General features: G+C 47.0%; 1 protein-coding gene across 1 annotated transcript in view; it reads right to left on the reverse strand.

Moving 5' to 3' along the window:
* Positions 1 to 273: 273 nt before the first annotated feature.
* Positions 274 to 21643, reverse strand: part of LOC128707121 (G1/S-specific cyclin-D2) — a 33568-nt gene continuing 12198 nt past the window's right edge. Inside the window, exons 3-4 of the mRNA XM_053802067.1 lie at positions 18206 to 18362; positions 274 to 650 (exon numbers count right to left, since the gene is read on the reverse strand). Of these exons, the coding sequence (XP_053658042.1) occupies positions 274 to 650; positions 18206 to 18362 (534 nt within the window). The remainder of the gene's footprint in view (positions 651 to 18205; positions 18363 to 21643) is intronic.

The following is a 21643-nucleotide window of genomic DNA, read 5'->3' on the forward strand; positions in this document are numbered from 1 at the left end:
GGGAGGATACGAATTGCTGAAGGTATTATGGCCCCCGATTTAAGTTTCACTGATCCCCACCACGAACGATGGAGAAGACGACGGTTCTCGATGCGCGAAGTAGCAGCTGTTGCTTTGACGGTTCCCCGAACGATGGAGTGTATATGATTGAACAGTTTGGGACGCCAGATTTTGAAGAGATATGTTTAACGGTGTAAAGACGCATGTGTTTGGATACGCCACTAGTAAGGCAGCACAACACAGCAAGCGCATAACTACGGTGGGATCTCCATGTTAGAAGTGTATGAACTGTACGTCCGTGGGTGTTTCCGGTTGCTGTTGCTGGGGCGGCATCATCATGCTGTTGGTGGCGTTGTTGGCCAACCGTTGTGGGGCCTGCTGGTATTGCTCCTTGCAGCTGCTACCGGCGAGAGCGAGCTGTGCCTGCTGCTGGGCAAGCTGTTGCTGCTGAATCTGCTTGTCCGCAATTTCGCGCGCCACCACGTCCTCAATTTGTTTCACGATCTCGTCGATCGCCTGCAGACCGTGCATCGTCAGTCGGCAGAGATCGTACCCGACGGCCTGCTTGGTCGATACGTTCAGACCGCGTGTGGCCGACGCGATACAGGATACGGCCAGCAACGAGGGTTGCACAAGCATGAACCTTACATCTGCGAAGCAAAGAAAGAAGAGATTTCGCGTTAGGACAAACATATACACCAATTGTGACAGTTTTCTCAAGGTGATGCAGTAGTACATAATAAAATCTAAAACTCGCCCAGGTAAAGACACACAGCAAGCGTGTGTGTCCTTCGGAAGGGAAAAAGTTGAAATCGTTGAGAATTTGCCAGTGGGTCAAAGATACAATCATGCCTTGCAGCAGTTACAACGCAGGTAAGAAGTGAAAGCAAACATACAGACACGGTAAAACTTAAACCTTGCAAAGGGACACAAGGTTGCTTACAAAGATGTTGAAGAAATCATTCTTCTAAAGCGCATAATATCCGTTTTTCTTTTTGCTCATCCTTTTACTGCATCCATCCGAGTGATCATCCTCGCGCTGTGCTCTCATCCATCTTAAAGCAAAAGATGCACACCACACTAGCAGCAGAATAAGCAAAAGATGATGTTTTTCTTCGATTTCATTTCGTTTGAGCCTTCGGATTTTGCTCAGCACTGTGCGCAGCAGCAGTTTTATTTTTCTGCTCAAATTTCTTGCTTCTCGCAATGGGCTTTCGCAACAGTGCTATGCGTAGTAGTAGTGGTGCATAAAAAAAAACACAAATGCCCACACCCATATCGTTAAGAAGGATATTTCCGAAGGACAATAAGTACAGGCTTGCAAACAGTTTGTGCCTGTTCGCTGCTGCTGAGAAAAAGACTTAGTTGTGCATGGAGTGGATATTGTTTGGGTCCACATTCTAGACGGGTTTTCCTTTCCCTGTATTTGTTGTTGCATCTTTTGGTGTGTTTCTCGTCCCAAAACCATATGTGTGTTTGTGGAATTTCCAGCGAAATAGTTTTTTAAGTAAAATGAAAAGGCAAAACTACCATTTGAAACGCAATTTGAAAACACACAACCAGCCAATATACAAACACTAAAAACTCCGAAAATGAGCTTAAAGAGCATCCCTATGTATAAACCCCTTCCTTCTTTTTAAGTATTAGAGCGCAACGCACTAAATCATGCGCAACAATTGCAACCATAATTTAATGGGTAAATAAATAATCAATCGAATCGGGTGTGCTTACACACCCGAAACGGATTGTGCATGTGTGTGCGGTATGGAATGATTTTAGATCATTCGGGATATTCCTTTCAAAAACATCCGTCGATCGTAAAACGAAATAACGACGCGAAAATTCTTAATGCAATAGCACGAGGTCCATAAAATCCCGGGTGGGGTCATACAACTGGTTGCCGGAGAGTCCATAGCAAAGGATTGTGGTGATTCCCCGGGATCATTTATCCCACATTTTGTTGTTTATAATGTTTTCATTTGATCCTTTGGTGAGCGGCGGGTAAAGCTTTTCAACGCGAAATTAAACATCTTTGGCTCACAGTTCTCTTTTTTTGCCGACTTCATCCCGTGCGTTCGTTGATGCAATTTCCACACCACACAAATACGCGCACGCTTTAAAAGAAGCACCCGATGGTAGTAAATAAAACACCGAAATCGTTTCGTTTTGTGTGGCGGCATTTACAGTCTTTTTCCCAGAATTGCATGCTTAGTACGGTATGGCATAACATAATTCCGGTGGAGATTTTATGATTCCTTTCAGGCATTTTCTGGAGGCTTCAATTGCACACATACAATACATTTCGAATCCTGAGACCTTTTTTTTCATTTTGTCCATTCATTTTGCTGGTTCTATAAGGATCACTAAAAGTAAAAGAAAGAAAAGGAAGTAAAAGAAACTGAAAAATCAACACCTCATACAAAATACCCCTCTCTCGTAATGAGCGTGCTGTAGCAAATTACATGCGCCATTCGTCTGACGCACCAAACAGGGAATTTTTGGGATGTGTGGAAAGTCATTTAAGCAAAATAGAATTCTTCCTTTAAGAAGGAAAGAGAATTGTTTTACAGCGCACATAAATAACTAAAAAAAAGCGGTAAGAAAACTGCATATTCGTTCCTCAATCACAGTGCGAAAGGAATTTCACATGTGCGCTGCTGTGTGGTCACAAGCGGTCAGTCAATGTTCGAGCGCGCCCGCGCGCCCTTCGCTTGCCCAACAGCGGAAGTGTATCGGATTACGTAGGCGGGCAAAACAGAACGAACGGCACAAATTAAAAATAAAAACAAAACTGAGTCTAATTACGCCATCGTCACATCGTGCCATCGATGCAACCCGCAACACATATTAACGCCGCGCAGCAAGTTGAGCTTCTCTGCTCACTATTCCCTACGAGTTTTATTGGATTGACCTACAACTCTCGTCTACTATATATAAGGGATTTTTTTGCAATAATTTCGTCGCATGGATTTGTGGTCAGGGGGAGACGAGTGCTACGAGGGAGCATTCCCTCGTCTCTATCTTATCCGGTGTTCAGGAATGCACTCGCAACAGTGAGAGCCTCCCCCTAGCGTACGATGATAACATGATGGGGTGGCGCGTTGTTGCATTAACTCCCTACTGGAAGAATGATGTGCAAAATACATCCACACGGCGATACAACAAGACCGAACCGGGGAGCTACTACTCTACCAGCTTGTGCATTTAAAAAGATATCCGGTCTATTTCTTTTGATAGTACAGACACAACAACAGATGCCATCATCTCTGCCGAACAATAACACAAACCAGCTGCCCCTTTAAAAAAGGTGCAAAATAAATTGGTGGACACACGTACCGCCGGGGGATGGTATCCAAACTCCGTGGTAGCGTGTTTTGGACACGATCGACTGCAAAACCACACGAGAAGCATAATCGTGGTGCAGCTTTTCTTTTCGCGCCAGGTGGCGACGGTGATGCCGTTTTCGCGTTTAAATGTCCTTCCCTTTTTGTATGCGGGCACTGTTGATGGGGCGGTTAATGATGGCAGGGAGCACTCGCGGGGCGGGGTATGAAAGATGACGAGATGGATCTTAGCGCTAAAAAAAAAGCAAGCAAAACCCCCGGGGAAGGAACCATCTTTTCGCCAACTGCTGATACGTTTTTGTTTACAAACAAGCCCACTTCCTTTTGCTTCCGTCTCCCCCGTTGCACTATTAACACACCCTTTAACATGCAAGCAGCGAGATCAAGAAACCTTCGCGTTCGGGATTCAAAGTCCAATGGAATTGAAGGAAAAATAATACTGCATGTGGGTCTCTCTCCTGCCTACCGAGCCAAAGGAAGCAGGTTGCACCTTGCGTTATTTTAGCTGCGCGATTCGAGAAACGCGATCAAGGATATCTTCGAAACGTGCCGTGTGCTTACGATACTGAACTGAACGATCGAGAGATGAACTCAACAAAAACGCACACAATGCGTTTCGAAGAGGAAACATATTTTTTTTTGTTTTTTGGGACCGCAAAGTCGTCTGTCCAGCACTATTTTCATATGTAGACCTCCTTTTTTTTTACTGTTCTTCCTGCCATCACTCACTCACACGCAAGGCACCTGTCGTCCCATGATCATAACATCCCTCGCTTCTCCTCTTTTTTTTAAGCTTTTACACTCTCGCTAGGCGTAATTTAAGTGTTTTCCGTTTTGTTTTGGCGTATATTTTTTCATTGTTGGGTCACTTGCATCTTCTACAGCGCAACCTTCCCCCCCTTTATCCCCCTCCCTTTTTATTGGTCACTGCAACCGATCAGGCGGGTGCTGGCTGCTGCTGTTGGGTGAGTGTCTGTATCTCCTAAAAATAAAGACAGCACGTTAAAAAGACGAACAGAAAAAGGAATATGCTCAATCATCTCGTTCACCTGCCCGAATGTGTTCCGTTGCACATCCCGTAGAAAATCCACCACCTGCCTTCATTTATGGGATATTTTTTTTTTTTGTTATGCTCGATTAGCCGATTGCACCTTCCCTCTACTCGGGGCACGGAGGAGAGAGTGGGTTTTGCCACGGAGCAGAGTGAGGAACAACTCCCCAAAACGGAAGAGGAAATCCAGCGAAAATTGTAAAACCCAAGGCGCCTCCCTTGAGGAGAGCTATTATCTTCAATGCGAACACAAGCGCAAGCTAAGGCTCTCAAAAAGAGGCTACTACGGACTCGCTTTAAATTTCGCTCCAGGGCTCGCATCTTTCGGTTTAGGTGTGCAGTTTTTGGACCACAAATTGGGCTTTGCTAGCGGTGCCCACAAGTTCATTAACAACCAACGCTCTTCAGTGCGCCTTTAAAAGACATATTCGCGGTTTGTGCATAATTTGGAGATGTGCCCCTATCGGGTATTTTGTTGGCGCCTTGTTCATCATAAACACAGAAAACCCATCGTACTGTCGAAAAAATAATACCGTCCAATAAGCATGTCCACTTATTTTCATTAATTAAATGTATTTATGTTGCATTCTTGTTGGGATCACTCTCGTTCTCTCTCTCTTTTCTATACTGATGGAGATATAAAGTTACAACTGCGGAGGTGACTCAATGGCCCACAGGTAATAGCGCTGGTGTATCACTCAACCGGTACTGGACCGAAATCTCATCCGGACCCCCATCCAAATTCTTGATCAATTAGAAACTTTACGGCCAAGTAGTGTAAAAAAACATGTCTTCTAGGCCAATGTCTCCTTGTTGTGTGCAGCTTGTGGGGGCTAAAGAGAAGGAATGTTTCCATCTGCTAATTACACACACAAAACTTTTGTGTCCTATTTTTTCTCCTCCCCAAGTAGCGCTTTTGTAAGTTCCCCTTTCAAATTGCCACTTAAAAAACGGAGCGTGTTCACCCAAACTGCAAGGAATTAATGTCATTTGCGTCGTCGAAGAGTGTGTTTCTCTCCATGTTGCAAACATGTAGAGCAAGAAGAGATCCTGGGGGTTTAAAATAAGGTAGTCATTACCTTTACCGGAAGAAAACGTCCTCCTTCTTTCTTTTGAGGAAGCTCTTTTTTTCCTGCAGAAAGGTTCACAGCACGGAAGTACCATTACAGCACACAAAGGGATATGTGTGGCGATGGAGGAGAGATAGTTACATTAAAACGAACGGTTTATCATAGCGATTTGATCAACAGCGGTGTGCGATCACCTTCGTAAGAGGGGCACACAGATGGTCAAAACCGGGTGGGTACACAACACATGACAGTGACACACAACGCAACCCTCGCGCACATGCAAGAAGACCATCGTAAGACGGGCGGCAGCACACAACATAAATGTCGTGCGCATCGGAGAGTATCTTCTTCCACAAACCACCTGGTGCATTATAATCAACGATCGCTACACAATTTCAAATCGCGCAGGACGACAATCGTCGACAAATCGTATGTTACATGGAAGCGAAGGTGATGCGCCCCTATGCGATGCAACGCAGCAACGGAGGGAAGGTAGGCCGCCTTAAGAAAAGGTGTTTTGCCAGAAGGAAAAGACGCAACCCCTACTACACAAAGCGTCCCCCGTTACACGGACGGGTGGTTCGGGGTGTTCGGTGCGTGGTGATCCTTTCTGCTTTTCTGTCCATTTGTCACCGCGTAGGAAAAGGACGAAAGTGCAACCATCCCTCTCTCTCTTTCTTTACTACCCTCCAATTCCCTTACGTCAGAGTTCACCTGGACGAGTCCTTATCAAGCAAACGGCGACGACAAACAATTGCACACGCAGGCGGACGGGGGAGAGCCGAAGCAGAAAGGTGTTTTTTCCACATGAAAAAAGAACGTTTTCTTCTCTAACCCCCTTGCTGCTGCAAACGCGATAATGTTGTACGTGCCAGCGTCGGTTTTGATTACGATTATTATTTATTTCTTCGCATTCATCGAACCCCAAAATGCGAGGATGTCGTTGGACGCGACCATATTTCTTTCATTTGAACTTTGCGAAGGAAACACACATCAGCATAACCATCTGCCGCGAGAGGTTTGATCGCTTGCAATAGAAAACGGACCCAAAACGGAAGAAACGATCGTATTCCGGAATTTGTGCTTTGTGTTGTGGCGCGATGTGTGGTACGCAAGGGAAGTGCCAAAACAAAAAGCATCGACGTAATAATAATACACCAAAGAAACGGGCACTGGAAAAACATTGCAATTCATTTTGGTGGCGATCCTCCTGAGGTAGCCCCTTCCGACCCGGGTGAGGTGATTTCATTAGGAAATTATTTCCTTGGGCGTTGCTGCACGACGACGCCATCCTCTTCGCTACGTCTGCCCCTGGTGGATTATGATCGTGCAAAATAAATTGTGCACGATTGTGCATTATAAACACACACAAACTACCACCCTTTATCGATCTCTTCGGAGGCACACGCATTTTCCTTCCTTTCGAAGCCACCGAGAAGGTGGCTCCTCTTTCTTCAAAAGCAACCAACAGATAATAATCTCTCCCGAAGTGTAGCGCCCGGAGAGCATTATAATTTTTGCCGAAAGAATCGAATTTATCAAAACAGCATCCGGCTAGAACTCTGAGAGCCAGGGAGGCGCTGAGCAGCCTCCACCGGAATAAAAGACGGCGAAAGAGGAAGGTTCCCCGACAGTACCAAACGGGAACAGCGTTTCGAATTGCACTGATTCGATGCGTTTCCTGTCTTTTCGAACCATTGCCCATAAACTTCGGGGTAAAAAGCGAAGAACCGTGCAGTGAGAGACAGAAGAGACCGCCGGGTTCTTTTCGTTTCCTTCCCAACTTCACAGAAGGGGCGCAACGGTTTCCACCGGGATCAAACGCCGAAGAAAAGCGGCAGCAACAAACCGCTTTTAACTGACTCTTGGGGTTTTTGCAGAAATTTCAAGTTTTTCCTTCTTCCCTTCGGCGGGTCCTTTTTTTGCTTCTGATTCATCGCCTGCTCCTGCAAATATGAGAAAAGAGATGTCTCGAGACAGAAAAGGATTCGGAACCGTGCTCTCGCTTCATTCCAAGCGGAGCTTTAAAAAGGAAAGCCGAAGAACCAGTGTTCCTTTTCCAAACCGAAACCGTCTGGATGTTGTGTTCGCCAAAACAACAGCAAAAAAAGAAGGTTTGTGCGCGAATATATAATTTGCATCACGAATAAAGAGATCTGGCTGCTAACGGAGTGAAAAAGAGAGAGGGAGAGAAAAGGACCAGTATTTCCCTTTCTTGCCAAGGTGTATATACACATGATCAAAGGACGGTGTATCGGAGTGCCGCTTTTATATACGTTTTGTGGAAACGGTCCGGTCCTCCCTAAAACATAATCACCACAGCGACGTGGACCGAGAGAAAACGTGAGATGGACCACCTCACTCACAGCGGCCGCCATAAATCTATTTTAACCCCTTTTTTTTTTGGATTTTGGCACACACTTCAGGTGGTGCGCGCGTGAGAGAGGGAACGAATTACCGGTTGAAAAACTCCAAGGTTGCTTCAAATTTAGCGGCACCACCGTCTGGAGGTCTTTTACACAAGCGAGCCCCGCGCATGTTGTCTGAAGCGCCTTGTCTTGAGAAGGTTTGAAGGTTAACGGCGCGCCGTCGTCTATTGCGCTCGCGCTCCGGGTTTAGACACGCCGTGAGGTGTGTGATCTCGACGATCGTCGGGGGTCACAAAAATCGGCACCGAGCTCCGCATTGATGTAATGAGCAGACATTTAGGAGGTGGTCTTTTCCGAACTCTTTAAGGACGGCGACAGGGAACGAGGTCTCACTCCTTCACGGACTTGATTGATCCATCCGACCGAATATCCCAAACAGGTAGTCCGTCCGGATCCGTTGTAGAGCGAAGCGACAGAAAAAAAGGGGTACAACAACCCATTCGGCGATCGGTGATCGTAATAAATCTACATCTTGCCCCTCTCATCCACACCACCACCACCACACCAAGCGTTGGACGACGAGGTTCTGCAGATTTCGATTAGCACAGCGTCAAAATTATAATATTTGTAAATATTGGCCCCCGGGCCAATTCGACACGATTCCACAATGTGGTGGCAGTGTAGATATAAGGGATGATCGATGCGAACCCGTACTAAGAACTAAGAAAAAAAAGGGGTTCTGCGGAGCGAGGCATTTGCCTATCGTAAAGCTAGAGCTGATCTGAAAAACGTATCTGAAATACTTGAGTAGGGGCATGACAGTTCTTAACCTCCAGGGAGAACGAACTGTTGCGGATGTATTGATTAGCCCGCCCGGTGACCCTGTGGTGCGTAGCAAATCGAAACCCATTACCGCACACACATTGCAGGGTTTTGCAACAGCTAGGACATGGTGTGCCAAACGAACAGAATCGCATAAGCGTATAAGATAAACCGAAGGGATTTTGATAGCACAAAACACATTATTACTGATCGCCTGCACCATTTAGTGAATGGAATATCGTCTGTCGGTTTACATATCGGTGGGTTCAAGAGTTAAGATATAACATATTCCAAACGTTACGAAATTTGCAACAAATTGTTAAAACAACACCAGCTAAAAATTGTGTTTAATAATGATAAATACTTGTGACTAGTTTCCAACTTTATTTTCTATCTCAACTCTTCAATCCGCCCGTACGTAAACAGGCTGACCGAGGTGGTATTCACTAAATTGTGCACGCACGATTCCATATTAGGTTTTTGCGATTCACTAACGTTTCTTTTGTGTGTTTCACTAACAACCATCTCCGCTTATCGTATTTGGTTTGCGCAGTTCAGTAAGATGGATTCGGCATACCCTTGTCTATTGTAAAACCCTTCATTAGTATAGGAATGGGAACCAAATGGAACACAAATATAATAATTCAAATCAAACATTCAAGAACGTTAAATCTAATTGTGCTGCTGGAAAAAAAACGAAAGAAACCCAACGCCAAAATAGAACCATGGGAAAGCGTACCGTTTGCGGCATTACTTTATCCTTCCTCGGGTGCAGTTTGTGCGGAGAAACATTTAGTTTACAGGAATGTTTCGTTTGCAAGATGATTGAAATCGAGTGTGCTGGTGTGTAGAGAACGCATCACAGACAGACGAAAAAACGCATCCTTTTCCTTCCAGGAACTCTTCGGACCACGGCAAAATCAGGAGTGTGCGTGTGTGCGCACAGCAACCAAAACCATAACAAGATGAGATGGAGGAAATGCCCAAAAACAAAAAGGTTCAAATTCTCTCTTTGTCCAGCCCACTTGAGGGGGGTTAGCGGAATGAAAAGCCGAATGAATGAAAGTCGAAACTGGGAAGGATCGGTGGTCCGGTATATACACAAGTTGGTCCTAAGAAAATAGACAGAAAACATTATTCCAAAAGATGCAATATTTCGAAAAGAATAAAAAAGACCATTTACCTAATGCGCAGATCATTTAGCGTTCGGCAAAGTGGAGAACATTATCGAGGATCGACTAGCTGGTATTAAAGTACTTCTTCATTTCTAGATGTTTTTTGTTCGTCTTCTTGCACCCTACAAGACGGACACACCGAAGGACAGGAGACGGTTAAAGGGAAAACATCGAACCCCGAGGGGGAGGCGAAAGGAAACCTATGACGGTCAACAGCATTGCTGGGCGCACTGCCTGAAAAGGGTATTTTCCTATGTTGTTGGTGTCTTTATTTGTCCAAAACCAGGCCAACAGCAAGCCCCGCCGCCGGGTAGGAGGAGGATGGACCTCGGAAGGACCAGCATCGAGAAAAAAAAACCACCCGCCCGGCACACACATGGCCAGGTTAATATGCTTTTGCGCTGTGTTTTAATTATTTATGTGCATATATCAACCGAAATTGAAACCCCCCTCCCCTTATCCTTCCTATCACCTTCCCCAACCCTAGGCCGGAACCTGCACGTGGAGTGGACGTGACCCGCGTGCGCTCGTCCTGAAAGTGATGAAACGCTTCCCAGTCGAAAAAGACTCCAAGCGACGAACCCCTCCGGGGGAGGTGGTTTTTTCCCTTCGGTTTACAGTCTTCAGTCGAATGCGTGTCTCTTTGGGTTTTAATGTCTGTTTGCGAAGGCACGTGCGAGTTTCTACTTGTGTTTTTAATGTTATTTCAAGGCGGTCTAGAGGCTTCGCGGGAGGACCACTTTCCTTCCCACTCTCCCCCCTAAGGTGGACAAAAGGTGGCGTTTTTCCTTATGGGCATTTCTTTTAAAGGCCTTCTTTTTTCCCCCCCGTCTGATCGATCACAATTGTTTGCCGGGTAGCGGAAATGGTGAGAGGCGCCGCCAAATGAATGCATTTAACTAGGAATCGATTGGCACACAACATACCCCACAGACATTGGATAGTTGGGGGCCCCACGTGTGGTGGAGTATTGCTGGTGGTGTGAAGAAAAGGGAAACCATTTAAAGGGATACTGTGTAATTGTAATTGCTCCCCCAACGAGGGAAGGCCACCCTGGCGGGAGGGGATGTGAATGAAGGTGAAAATGACCTTCCGTTGCACTCGCCCCGGGCAAGACAAAAAGGTGCACAACAACCAAAACAACACACGCACACAACAACAAAAAGGGCTTGCGCGCATACAAATGTTACGTGTTGAAATGCAAGCTGCACAAAATTAGGCCCCATTGTGCAATACACAACCAACAACACCCAGCCATTCGATCTCCTTTGCGCAGAAAGAAAAGAATCCGATGGTACGCCAAGGAGAGGAACGAACGTAGCCGGCGGCCGTACCAGGTAAATGGAGAGGAAGGACTAAAGACCTCGGGCGCACCATCCGACAGACGGCGTTGGGGTTTCAATCGGAAATAATTAAGAAGGATATGTCGTTGCGCACTCGAAAACCCGTCCCCGCTAGGAAAATGCTGTTGCTTATGCGTGCGCGCGCGCGCGTGGTTACAGTTGAAAGTGGAAAAAAAAGAAGCTCTACAGACGAAAGAGAGCCCCCTCGTTACACACAAACACGTCTGCCTTAGTAAAAGAAATTGGCCAGGTGTGATTTTTATAAAGATTACTTTTTTTTAACTACATTTAATTCCAACGACAAACATGTCTGAGAGAGCTGCAATGGAGAGGCAAAAAAAAGCACGCATCAATGTCACGTTAAAAGGAGAAGAAAACCCCTGCTTCGCCCTGCAATCTATTTGATATTGAAAAACTTCTCAAGAGTGATTTAAACTTCATCGTCGGGATCAGTTTTCTTACAAAAAAAAATTGAAGAAAGAAATAACAAAGCGAAAATATCACCTTTTTTTTACTTTCTACTTATACTTTCCTTCCTCTTTTATGATCCCTAACATCCCTCTGTAGGGCAGGATTCAAAAATAACGGCCACCAAACACATCCTTGCGCCACCGGAGTCAAAACGATATGGTTCGGGGCGCATGCGCGCGGCACAAACCGAACCATTCGGGAGCGCAATTGATTTTGATTTGGATTATCATTATCGTTTTTTTTTGTTGTTGTAGTAGTTTTTCTGCAATTCAACAGAAGGGAAAGGAGACCCCTTGGTGAAAGAATTCTAGAAGGAAAGATTCCTTCTTCTCTTTTTTTTGGTTACAGTAAAAATAGGAGACGAACTGTAAAACTTTCCAATGGAAAAGCGAAAGGAATTCGTGAGCAAAGACACACACACACAGCTAAACAATATTGCAAAATTTTCCTTCATAACACATAAATAATGTGACAAATCCTTGCGACTTCACAGGGAGATATGGGAAGATAGTTTTAAGGATCACAGCGTGTGACCGAAATAAATAAAAAAAAACTAGACGTTTTGCAATAAAATATAATAATCCAATGGAGAGAAATGATTGAGTAGCAGAGAATTCCCCCTTTTTTCGTATTATAATTAATATTCTTCTTTCTAATGGAGAGTGTGTGTGTGTGTGTGTATGTGTTTGTCCCATGTTCCCAGTAGGATTTGTACAACGAATCCATGTGAAAGAACCCTTTGATTTATCGTCCTTGCCGTTGTTCGGCCAGGATTTATTAATTGAAGTAAACCTACCTATCTGCCACTTCTCTCGATCGCCATCTTTCACAGCATTCCCTCACGGGACACGCAGCAAACCAACCATACACACCACCGTGTGTCTGAAGGAATGTGGTACACACATCGAGATGTCGTAGTGGATGTGTTTAACAAAAAAAAAGGGTAAGTGGTAAGGAATTTTATTACCCAAAACAAGGACCAACCGTTACCTGGCAGACAGCCAACACAAGGATAGAGTAGTGTTCTGGGATTGCAACACACACGTACCAAACCAAAGTGGCAGTAATTAATTTATTGATCATGCGGTGTGTCCCACCACCACCGGACCCATAAAGGGGATTGGTGTGCTCGGTAGAGGAAAAAAAGGGGGAGGTGGCCGGTACTTTGGACGGGGAAGCAAACAAAAAAAAAGGGTGATAAATTTCTCCTCGCTTCATAGTCGGCAGAGACGGTGACAACCTACGGGGACATTTCCCAAAAAACGCGTTTTTAAAAACCGTTGCCAAACACAGATCGAGAAAACAACGGTTGTGTTGCGGCTTTGGTAAAGTGTTCCCGTTGTGTTTGCGAGAAGAAAGTAGTTCCTTCCACCATTGGGTCCCTTTTTTTAGGACGATCGGGTCGGGATGGTTAGGAAGGCCCCTACCCGGATAAGCGTGCGGCACAAGACACCGGAGGAGGAGGAACGAGTTTTTCCTTCCGCAAACAGTGCGCGCTGTGTTGGAATCAGACGGAACCCCTCTCCGCTGCATAGACACTTTGAAGAATGGCCCCGAAATCAGAACCTCGGTGAGAAATTAAACCCAAAATCAAACTGGATCTGTGCAAGGCTTGGGAATGATATCAGACGGAAGACTTTTCGGAGGGAGGAGTGATAGGAGAACAGTGGCGCGGAGACAACATCCGATAGTGTCACAAACCTCAGGAAACCTTGAAGAATCAGTTGCAAAATACCTCGAGAACACTACAATGTAACGCTGGTGTGGTAACGGTGACAGTAACTCGAGGCCATCTCATTCATTACACGGTCAAGAATTAAGGAACTCTCCACCAAGTTACTCGGCGAGTGATCTTTACCGGAATATCAGCTCAGTGAGATACTGATCTCTCCAGCTATATCTCCAGTTTAATCGTGCAATGGATATCTTATGTGCTTCACAAACCACTCGATAACCACCAAAGCTTCTCCACAGTGTCATTATCATCCGCAGAGAGCGCAATTGTGCATGAATTGCAAAAATGGCTAAATTTAGTCAAAAGAGGGCCCCCGCAGACAACCGGTTGTGGTGGAGTGTGCAGCACCATGAAGAGTAAGACGAGATCCCTCCCCTGGGGATATTCGTGTGGAAGCGGGAATTCTGATATCAGAGTGGCGAGGGGGGGGGGGGGGGGGGGGGGGGGTTTGGGGTGTTGGGAAGAAGCGGAAAGGAATGCATCACATTCCCGTCATCACAGTTGTCCACCAACTAAGGGCAATCAAACGGGTCGAGGGGACGGGAAGTTCACAGACACAGCACACCGCCGACTCCCCCCGCGCCTACTGTCGGCTCACTTGCAATATTTGCGGAATGCATACTAAACATGTCGTCGTTTTGGGGGTTGATGAATGTTGATCACCGAGATAGAATGACAACCGGGGCCCAGCTGAAGTGGAGAGTCTCACACAAATGTCGACTCCGCTCGATACACCTTCTTCTCGAAAGAATTATCGCACACTTTCGTGGCAGATGGCAGATATTGAAATACAAGCTGGCGGCGGTCTTCGGGGGGTTTTCCAGTAATCCGTTGCTCTGCTCAGCTCGGTCTGATAGCGGTTGCCAACTGCAAACACAAAGCGTAAACACACATCAAGACATTGTGTAAGGGGGAACACGTTATAGCTTCTCTTCCTGAGGAGATATGTTTAACTTCCTCCAAACCGATAAGATCTCCCCTCCGCGACTTCTCTTCCTCGGGAGGAGTTTTTCAGAATGTTGGAGACGATTCGTCGAACATTGACTCCTGAGGAGGCAGTTCGTTCCACCCCATCCCTGCTATCGTAACAATGTTGCCCAACGCATCAGTTGGACGACCCCGGAAGAGCTTCACCAAGCTAAAAATGGGGCTACGCACACTCCGGCCACAGGTGACAAAACGAGGACCACCAGTGTAAAACACCATGCGATATCCTTTTCCGTTAAAGCAGTCGCGCCTCGGGGTCAGGTTTATCATAAAATGTTGGATTCACCTTGGGAATGGGGTCCGCGGGAAAGCAAACAGGACGACCACGGTTGTTCCCACCATCGCAACGTCCGAGACATAGAGGACACACCATCGTCAACGTCGATTATTAATTGGTCCGAGGCGAGATACACACCCCAGGAGCACGAGAAGAAGACAAAACAAAAACCTCCCCCCCCCCCCCCCCCCCCTTCCCGGTTGCGGACATTTAAAATAACAGGGAAAAACTGGCACTTCCTAACGTGGAAAATGACCCTCGGTGGGCAAGTTCCAGACCTGCAGGTTTGGCAAAGCGAGTACACCTCCGTTTATGGTGGTTGGCCATGGTGGGATGAGGAACTCTCTGCGTGTGTGAGTGTGTGTGTTGTCTGACTTTCAAAAGCGGTAAGGAATGGGACACTAAAACAAAGCGACAAACCGAACTTGATATACACCGTATGAGTTAAAAATAAACAAAAGAAAAACTCCAATGAAGGAGTCCCTCTGAACCAGTGAACAGTCCCCCCCCCCCCCCGCCCCCTCCCCTCCTTTCAGTCATTACACTTCCGTTTGTCCAGTTACTTTACACACATTGGAAAACTTGGTAGGATCCCTCTACCACACGTTCGCGCCTGGGTCCCCCAGGGTCCCACAGGGTCCCCTTTCTCCCGGACACAGTTCCATTGACCGTTGACAGTTTTGATAGGTGACTCAAAAACACACATGTTGCCCGAGTCATTAGAAGACCGGAAATTAACATAAATTTCTCCCTTCAACCTGCCAGTTTCGCCCTTTTTCGGGCTGAGCTACTGATCGAGGTGTCGCGATATGCAAAGACCCAGTCAATTAAGGACACGTCCGGTGTGTGTGCGCGCGCGCAACACCTGCACACTTGCAAAGCACACACCCCCGGGGGCCGGGGGGTTGAAAGGTCAAAAGCACTCACGCACAATTATCCTGATTAACAGCCAGCCGAGGCAGTTGTGTGCAACAGGGCGCGCAGGTTGTTCTTTTCGGTCAGGTCCCGGATACAACCTGCATGTTTTACCGGGGTGTCCAAGCATACATTCCTTCACCGTGGTCCGCGCACGGGGTATTGTGTACGTTTTTCCAGGAGCCCGCGGAGAGAGATTCCGATGCACTGGACGGGATAAAATAAAGTAGGTGCGAGCAAACGGCCGTCATCCTTCGTTGCATGGTGGTGGTGTGTCCGGGAACATTAAAAACGGCGGATGGCAGCTGTTTGATATCGAAACCGGTGAGGGTAGTGCGCTGCAATGGCTACAGCGCAACACCTTTCAAGGTTCTTCACCCGACTATCACCGCCGTATGTAGCGGAATTGCCGTAAGGAAGGCAAGGATATTAACCCAAAGGGAGCAACAAACAAGAACGGGCAGCCCCCGAAAGGACGAAGACGAGGCGTAAATTGTACAGAGAAATACAATAGCGCGATAGCAGATGGCGCGCGCGCGCTGTTATTTCCATTTTATTCTATATCCTGACGGAAGAAGGAAATTGTAACTTGTTATACTCGTTTTTTTTGGGCAATTGCTGGATCTCCTGCGCGACGGTTGAAGGAGCGCTCCCTTTGCTATTCGCGCGCGTCTTTCTTCCAAAACCTTTCATCCGAAACGAAAGAATTTCCGGATAGTTGCGCTGTAGTTTTTTTCTGCAACCGGCTCTCCTTTGGACGAGGTCCTGTAAACCCCTCGTCAAGGATTTTTGTTCCTTCTCGCACAAACCAAACACACAATGGCAAGCCATTTAACTTTTAGCAAGCGCTGCCCAGCTATTCTCCCGATTCTACCCAGAGTTTGCGCCACCCCACCCGGGAAGGGAGCTTCCCCAAACTGCTGTACGGCACATCACCACTAACAACGAGAGATTCCGGTTTTGGGTTGAGCTTGATTTCGCCTTGTTGTCATCGAACTCCCTTTTTTTTTCTGCTGAGTTCAATTCGCGAACGGTAACACACCATTACCATCTTTTTTCCACAGGTTTGCAGTTTGAACGGCCAAAGGGAAGAGGAGCACCAGGCTCACCCCCGGGGAGGGGAAGCATACATACATGCTGTAACCGTGAAGGGACACGACCTCCCCGATCGGGGTAAAACACACGCGGTCGCGCACAGGAATCTGGTTCGTTTCCGCTTTACTTTTTCGCGAGAGCGAAAGCGCGAATGTAGTGTGGAGGAAACACACGCGGTTGTGCACGAGAGTTCTGGGCCCTTTTTCTCACGGCGATAGCAGTAAGTCGTCGCTGCGTCGGTCGTCTTCGTCGCGACTTCACCGCGCACGTGAAGAGCCAGTGGCTTCACAACCGCTCTGTCCCCCCTCCGCTCGCGAGCTAGCGGCGCGCGTTGCTCTCGCGCTCGTCTCGCGGGATAACCTTGAATTTAAATATCCCCGAAAATGAATGGTACATTCATTTTCGGGGACCGGAGAAATAAAAGGGAACAACAAACCGAAACCGACTCAACATAAAAAAAAAACGCAGATATATAAAACACACACAGGGAAGGAGAGAGATTCCACAGCGTCGTCGCGCCGTCGTCGTGAGGCAAGATTCGATCAGAAGAATATACATTCGCCCTACCCTCAGGGGGAAACCAACTCTCCCTCTCTCCATCTCTATTCCCGGGCGGCCCGTCTTGAGATGTTACCCAGCAGGGAAGGCAATGCCACCGATTGGCATTGAAATCGAAGAATAATTGTCCTCGCCGAAAGACCAGGGTTCGCCAAACGGGAGGAAATGTGGAAACAAAAAACCCGGGCACGCAGAGGGGGGAGGATTGTTTGAGATCGCGCGCGCTCTCGCGGTCGAAATGCAATAAAACCAAAAATCCAATCACCTCAAAAGAAGTTCCACCTCTTCCCGAGAAGTCCCCGCGTTTTGGGGTGTTATTTGTGCGGTTCTACTGGTCGCGCTAAATCTTCACAACGATCGTTTTCGGCTGATTGTGCGAACAACGGTCGAGAAGGAAAGAGACAGAGAGAGAGAGAGTCATAAATGGTTATAGTAAAAGAATTTTATGAAAATGACCTCGAATTAGAGACCTTCAAATCGAGATTTCGCATATGAGAACGCATTCTGAACGGATGCAAGGCGCAGTTTCGTTCGAGCGCGGCGAGGGATCTTCGTTTCCTTTGCACGGGGCGCTGTGCGCATCGATTTGACAAATCAATCCCAAAACCCAAGTCGGTCTAATGCCCCCGGGATCCCGGGGGAACAACATTCCACACCACACTCGATTCTCCCTGGGTTTCTGAGGGAAAAAAAGCGGAAGGGCAAGTTTTATAGCGACCATTAATAACAGGAATGGAGGGGACAAAAAGGCCAAACGGCACACAGCCCCGGGAGAGGGACGACACAAGGCGACCATCTTACCCGCCACCCGAAGACATTCGCCAGCTAAAGGAATGGTTTGACAATTAACGAACACAAAACACCACACACACACACACCGGGCGCGCGCGTTGTCAAAATTGCTTAATTGTGCGCACACGGCACAGCAGCCATCGGTGACCGTTTGTGTCCGGACGAGAAGGACCTTTTCGTGTTAGGAAAAGGGGGGCTTACCTGTGTTGCAGACATGTATAAGTGTGTGCGCATGTTCGCGCAGCCGGGCATCGTCCGAGCCCCATTTGGAGCGTTCCAGAATGTGGTCCACGTAGTCGTATGCTGTCACCGCATTGATATTCCATGTGAGCTTGGTGATCAACAGCAGCTCCCAGTTCTGGAAAGGATAATAAACAAGCGAAAGATCAGTTGACAGTTGGGAATGATGATGACAGTTAGTTGTTCTTGTTTGAATTAGAATCGATTCTTGATTTGAATGACTCCTTACTAAAGATTCATATGAATGGCTCTTCTCTAATGATGCGCCTCTGAAGTTTCTGGAATATTCACGTTAATCTGAAAGGTCCTGAACGAAAAAAAAAGAATCGCTAATCGAGAGAAGCACGAAAATGGTAAGTCAGCAACAAACAAGGAAAATGAGCCACGCAGATTAAAGATAAGCCGATGACGAGCGAATGGGGCACGGGTGAAGACATATGGCAGAATATACTAATTTACTTTACTTTCGACCCCTTCATAACTAAAAATAAATAAGGAGAATTTCTTAAATTTATTCCGGAACGTGGCATTATTAAGCAACACACTGCCGCGTGTGCCAACAACTCCCCAACAAAAAAAGGATCCTCAAGAATTTCTCCACCAAAGGGCACGTGCCTTGAAAGCCTTCTGTGAGGTACTCGGCGGTTGGACACACTTTGCATAAATTTCGTGCACAGCCGATCGTGAAACGATGGACACATGTGCACCCCGGTGGCGCTAACCTTGTATATTTTGAAGGATATAACCCCACGGATGGGATAGCATAAGGTACATTTTAACGCCTGTAGCTGCGTCGTGTCGGTTGCTGTAATTAATTGCACCCGACCATGGGTCGTCTTCTTTAACGTCTTCGAGGAATAAAACGGAAAAACCGTTAAATTGTACACACGCTACACGAGTGCTGGGACATCTTCCACTTTTAGGGGATCGGTCGTGTCCGAAAGATGCATACAATTTTAATGTCCATACAGCGTCGAACCTGGGTCGTCTAGTGATGCATGCAACTACCATTTTATAGGTTGTTTTTCTTTAAGCCCCCTCTTGAAAATATAACGTCTTCCCATTCCGTCCTGCTTTGTCCTTGGTAAGCGAGAGGGGTTATGCAAATGTTTTAACAACCCATCGTTGGATGGGGGTCAACCATCCACCAATCCTCTTCCTTTGAGCGCTTTGTTCGATGCAAGTTTTCCCCCTTGTCTTCCGAGTGACCGCAGGATTATATGGGACGGTATAATAAATCGCAGCTTGCGGTGTGTGAACTCGGCGCTATTGCATCTACCGTCATACACACCCGGACGAAAACACGGACTACTGTACGGCTGTCGAGTAAGAATGCAACGTGCATCGGGCACAAACCAACGCAGTGAGATTTTGATTGATGAATATCTGCATGACCCGGGACGGGGACACCGAATCTCTCTATCTTCCTGGTGGTCGCCGATCAAATTGTTCCTCTTCTTAGTAGTCTTGTCCTTTTTCCCCCCTCATCTGGTCACGGGCAAATTGTACGCCACAGCTTAATCACCGCGAGCAGCTCCGAGGATATGGCAGTGCCCGCAATAATTTGGGTTGTGGGGTAATCGTACGGTTTGGCATCCACCAACCGAGAGGTTTGGTCAATCTCGCTTCATCTTTTACAGGGTGACAAACACATACGGTTGCATCTTCCGGTGGGACCAGACACACACACAGGACGCGCAAGAGTGTATATGTTGTGTTCTTCCCATCGGAACATTTTCTTCTCTCCCTCGTTCGTGTGATGTGATTGTTTGATGAATGGAATGCTGGAACCGTTTGGTAAGCCTCATTTGCGCATTTATGGCGATACGCATCTCTTCCTCCTTTTGATCGTGCTTTTCCTCCCCTCGCCAAGCTTCCCGCAAAATAAAGGATCGTCTCATCGTGAGGCTTCTTTCCAAGGTGGAAGAACTCCGCTTGTTGGACCGTGCACAAAACACACACAAACACCGCGGAAGGAAGGAGTGTGTTCCAGGCGGCAAAGTAACACACAACAAACAGCAGAGAGAGAGAGAGAGCCCGCACTAAAAATACAAAAAAGTAAAGATCAGAATCATAAAAAGAAAATCTCATAATCGTCCACACCCCGGCGCGTCATATTTTTGGCCATTCCCTCCCCCCCAGAGCTCCGCTCGAATCATTCGCAATCAAATCTCCGCGCTCCAAAACAACGACATCGCGCGCCGTCGTGCGTTTCCTGGCGATTACTACTGGGGGGGGCCCCCTGTTCATATAAAGCAGAAGGATGGGATGGCCGAATTATACCTGTGCGTTGTATCCCACCCGTGGAGCACGGCAAAAAGCAAGGAGCGCGCCTTCGGTGAAGATCCTTTTACGCAAAAAAAAAAAACCAAATTTAACCAAATCATCATCGAGAGATCAAAGCGAAGGTAGAAAAAAAAAAATATGATCGTGCGAACGGACCCCGGGGGCAGCAAAAAGCATACTTTAAGATAATAAAGCAAACCCTTATAGAGCGCTGATCCGCGATCCACTGTTAACGGGGGAAGGAACAGGGGGTTGCTATTTTAGCCCCCTTTTGCTGTGCCGGACGTACACAAACACATATTGGGGGTGGGGGTGGGGGGCAGCAAAAAATAAAGCCTACAGAGAGCCTTTCCACCCCCCCTACCAATGTACCGGTCCGCCCGCTTATATTCATTCGATCGCTGATATTTGTCCCGCGGTCACAAACGGAAGGCGGCGTCTTCGTGCGTGATTCTTTCAAAGATTGTGTGTGTGTGTGTGCTGGAACCTCTTCGCATTTTTATCATCATTATTACTGTGTTTTGTTGGTGTATATCCTTCAGGGAAGGCGCTTAAAAAGGGAATGCCGAACAGGGGGTGCGCTTTGTTGCCGAAGACACACACACACACACCGCGACGCAACCATGCCATTCTAAGCTCGAGGAATGAGAATAAGAACAAAAATGGTCCTGGTGTGATTCGAGACAACAAGCAATAAAAAAAAAATACAAGGTAGCACCTTATGTTTTTTTTCACAAAGCACTGCCTTCAAGGAGAAGCCAAAAGGCGAGGTGCGGGATTTTCGATACGGTTAAAATTCGATTCTGAACCCAACACTCGTTTGCCACGTCCGCCTTGGGGGGCGCCGCCGCTTGGTAACTAGGAAGCATAAGGGTGCATAACGTTGCCGAGCGAGTCCAGCCACCACCAACAAAAAAAAGGACTACGCGCCGCATCTTTGGTGTGAAGTAGGTGCAGCAAGAGATGGAAAGATCTTTGCTAACTTGGAATTAAAAAAAAAAAAGAAGACACACACTAAACAAAATCGTTCGTTCGCTGCTTCGATTTGATTGATGATCTGGAAGATAACGGGGGCGCACACCACGAAGAGGGCCCCGAAAAAAGCCAATCACC

Source organism: Anopheles marshallii, chromosome 2 (genome assembly GCF_943734725.1).
Source record: "Anopheles marshallii chromosome 2, idAnoMarsDA_429_01, whole genome shotgun sequence".
NCBI lineage: Eukaryota > Metazoa > Arthropoda > Insecta > Diptera > Culicidae > Anopheles > Anopheles marshallii.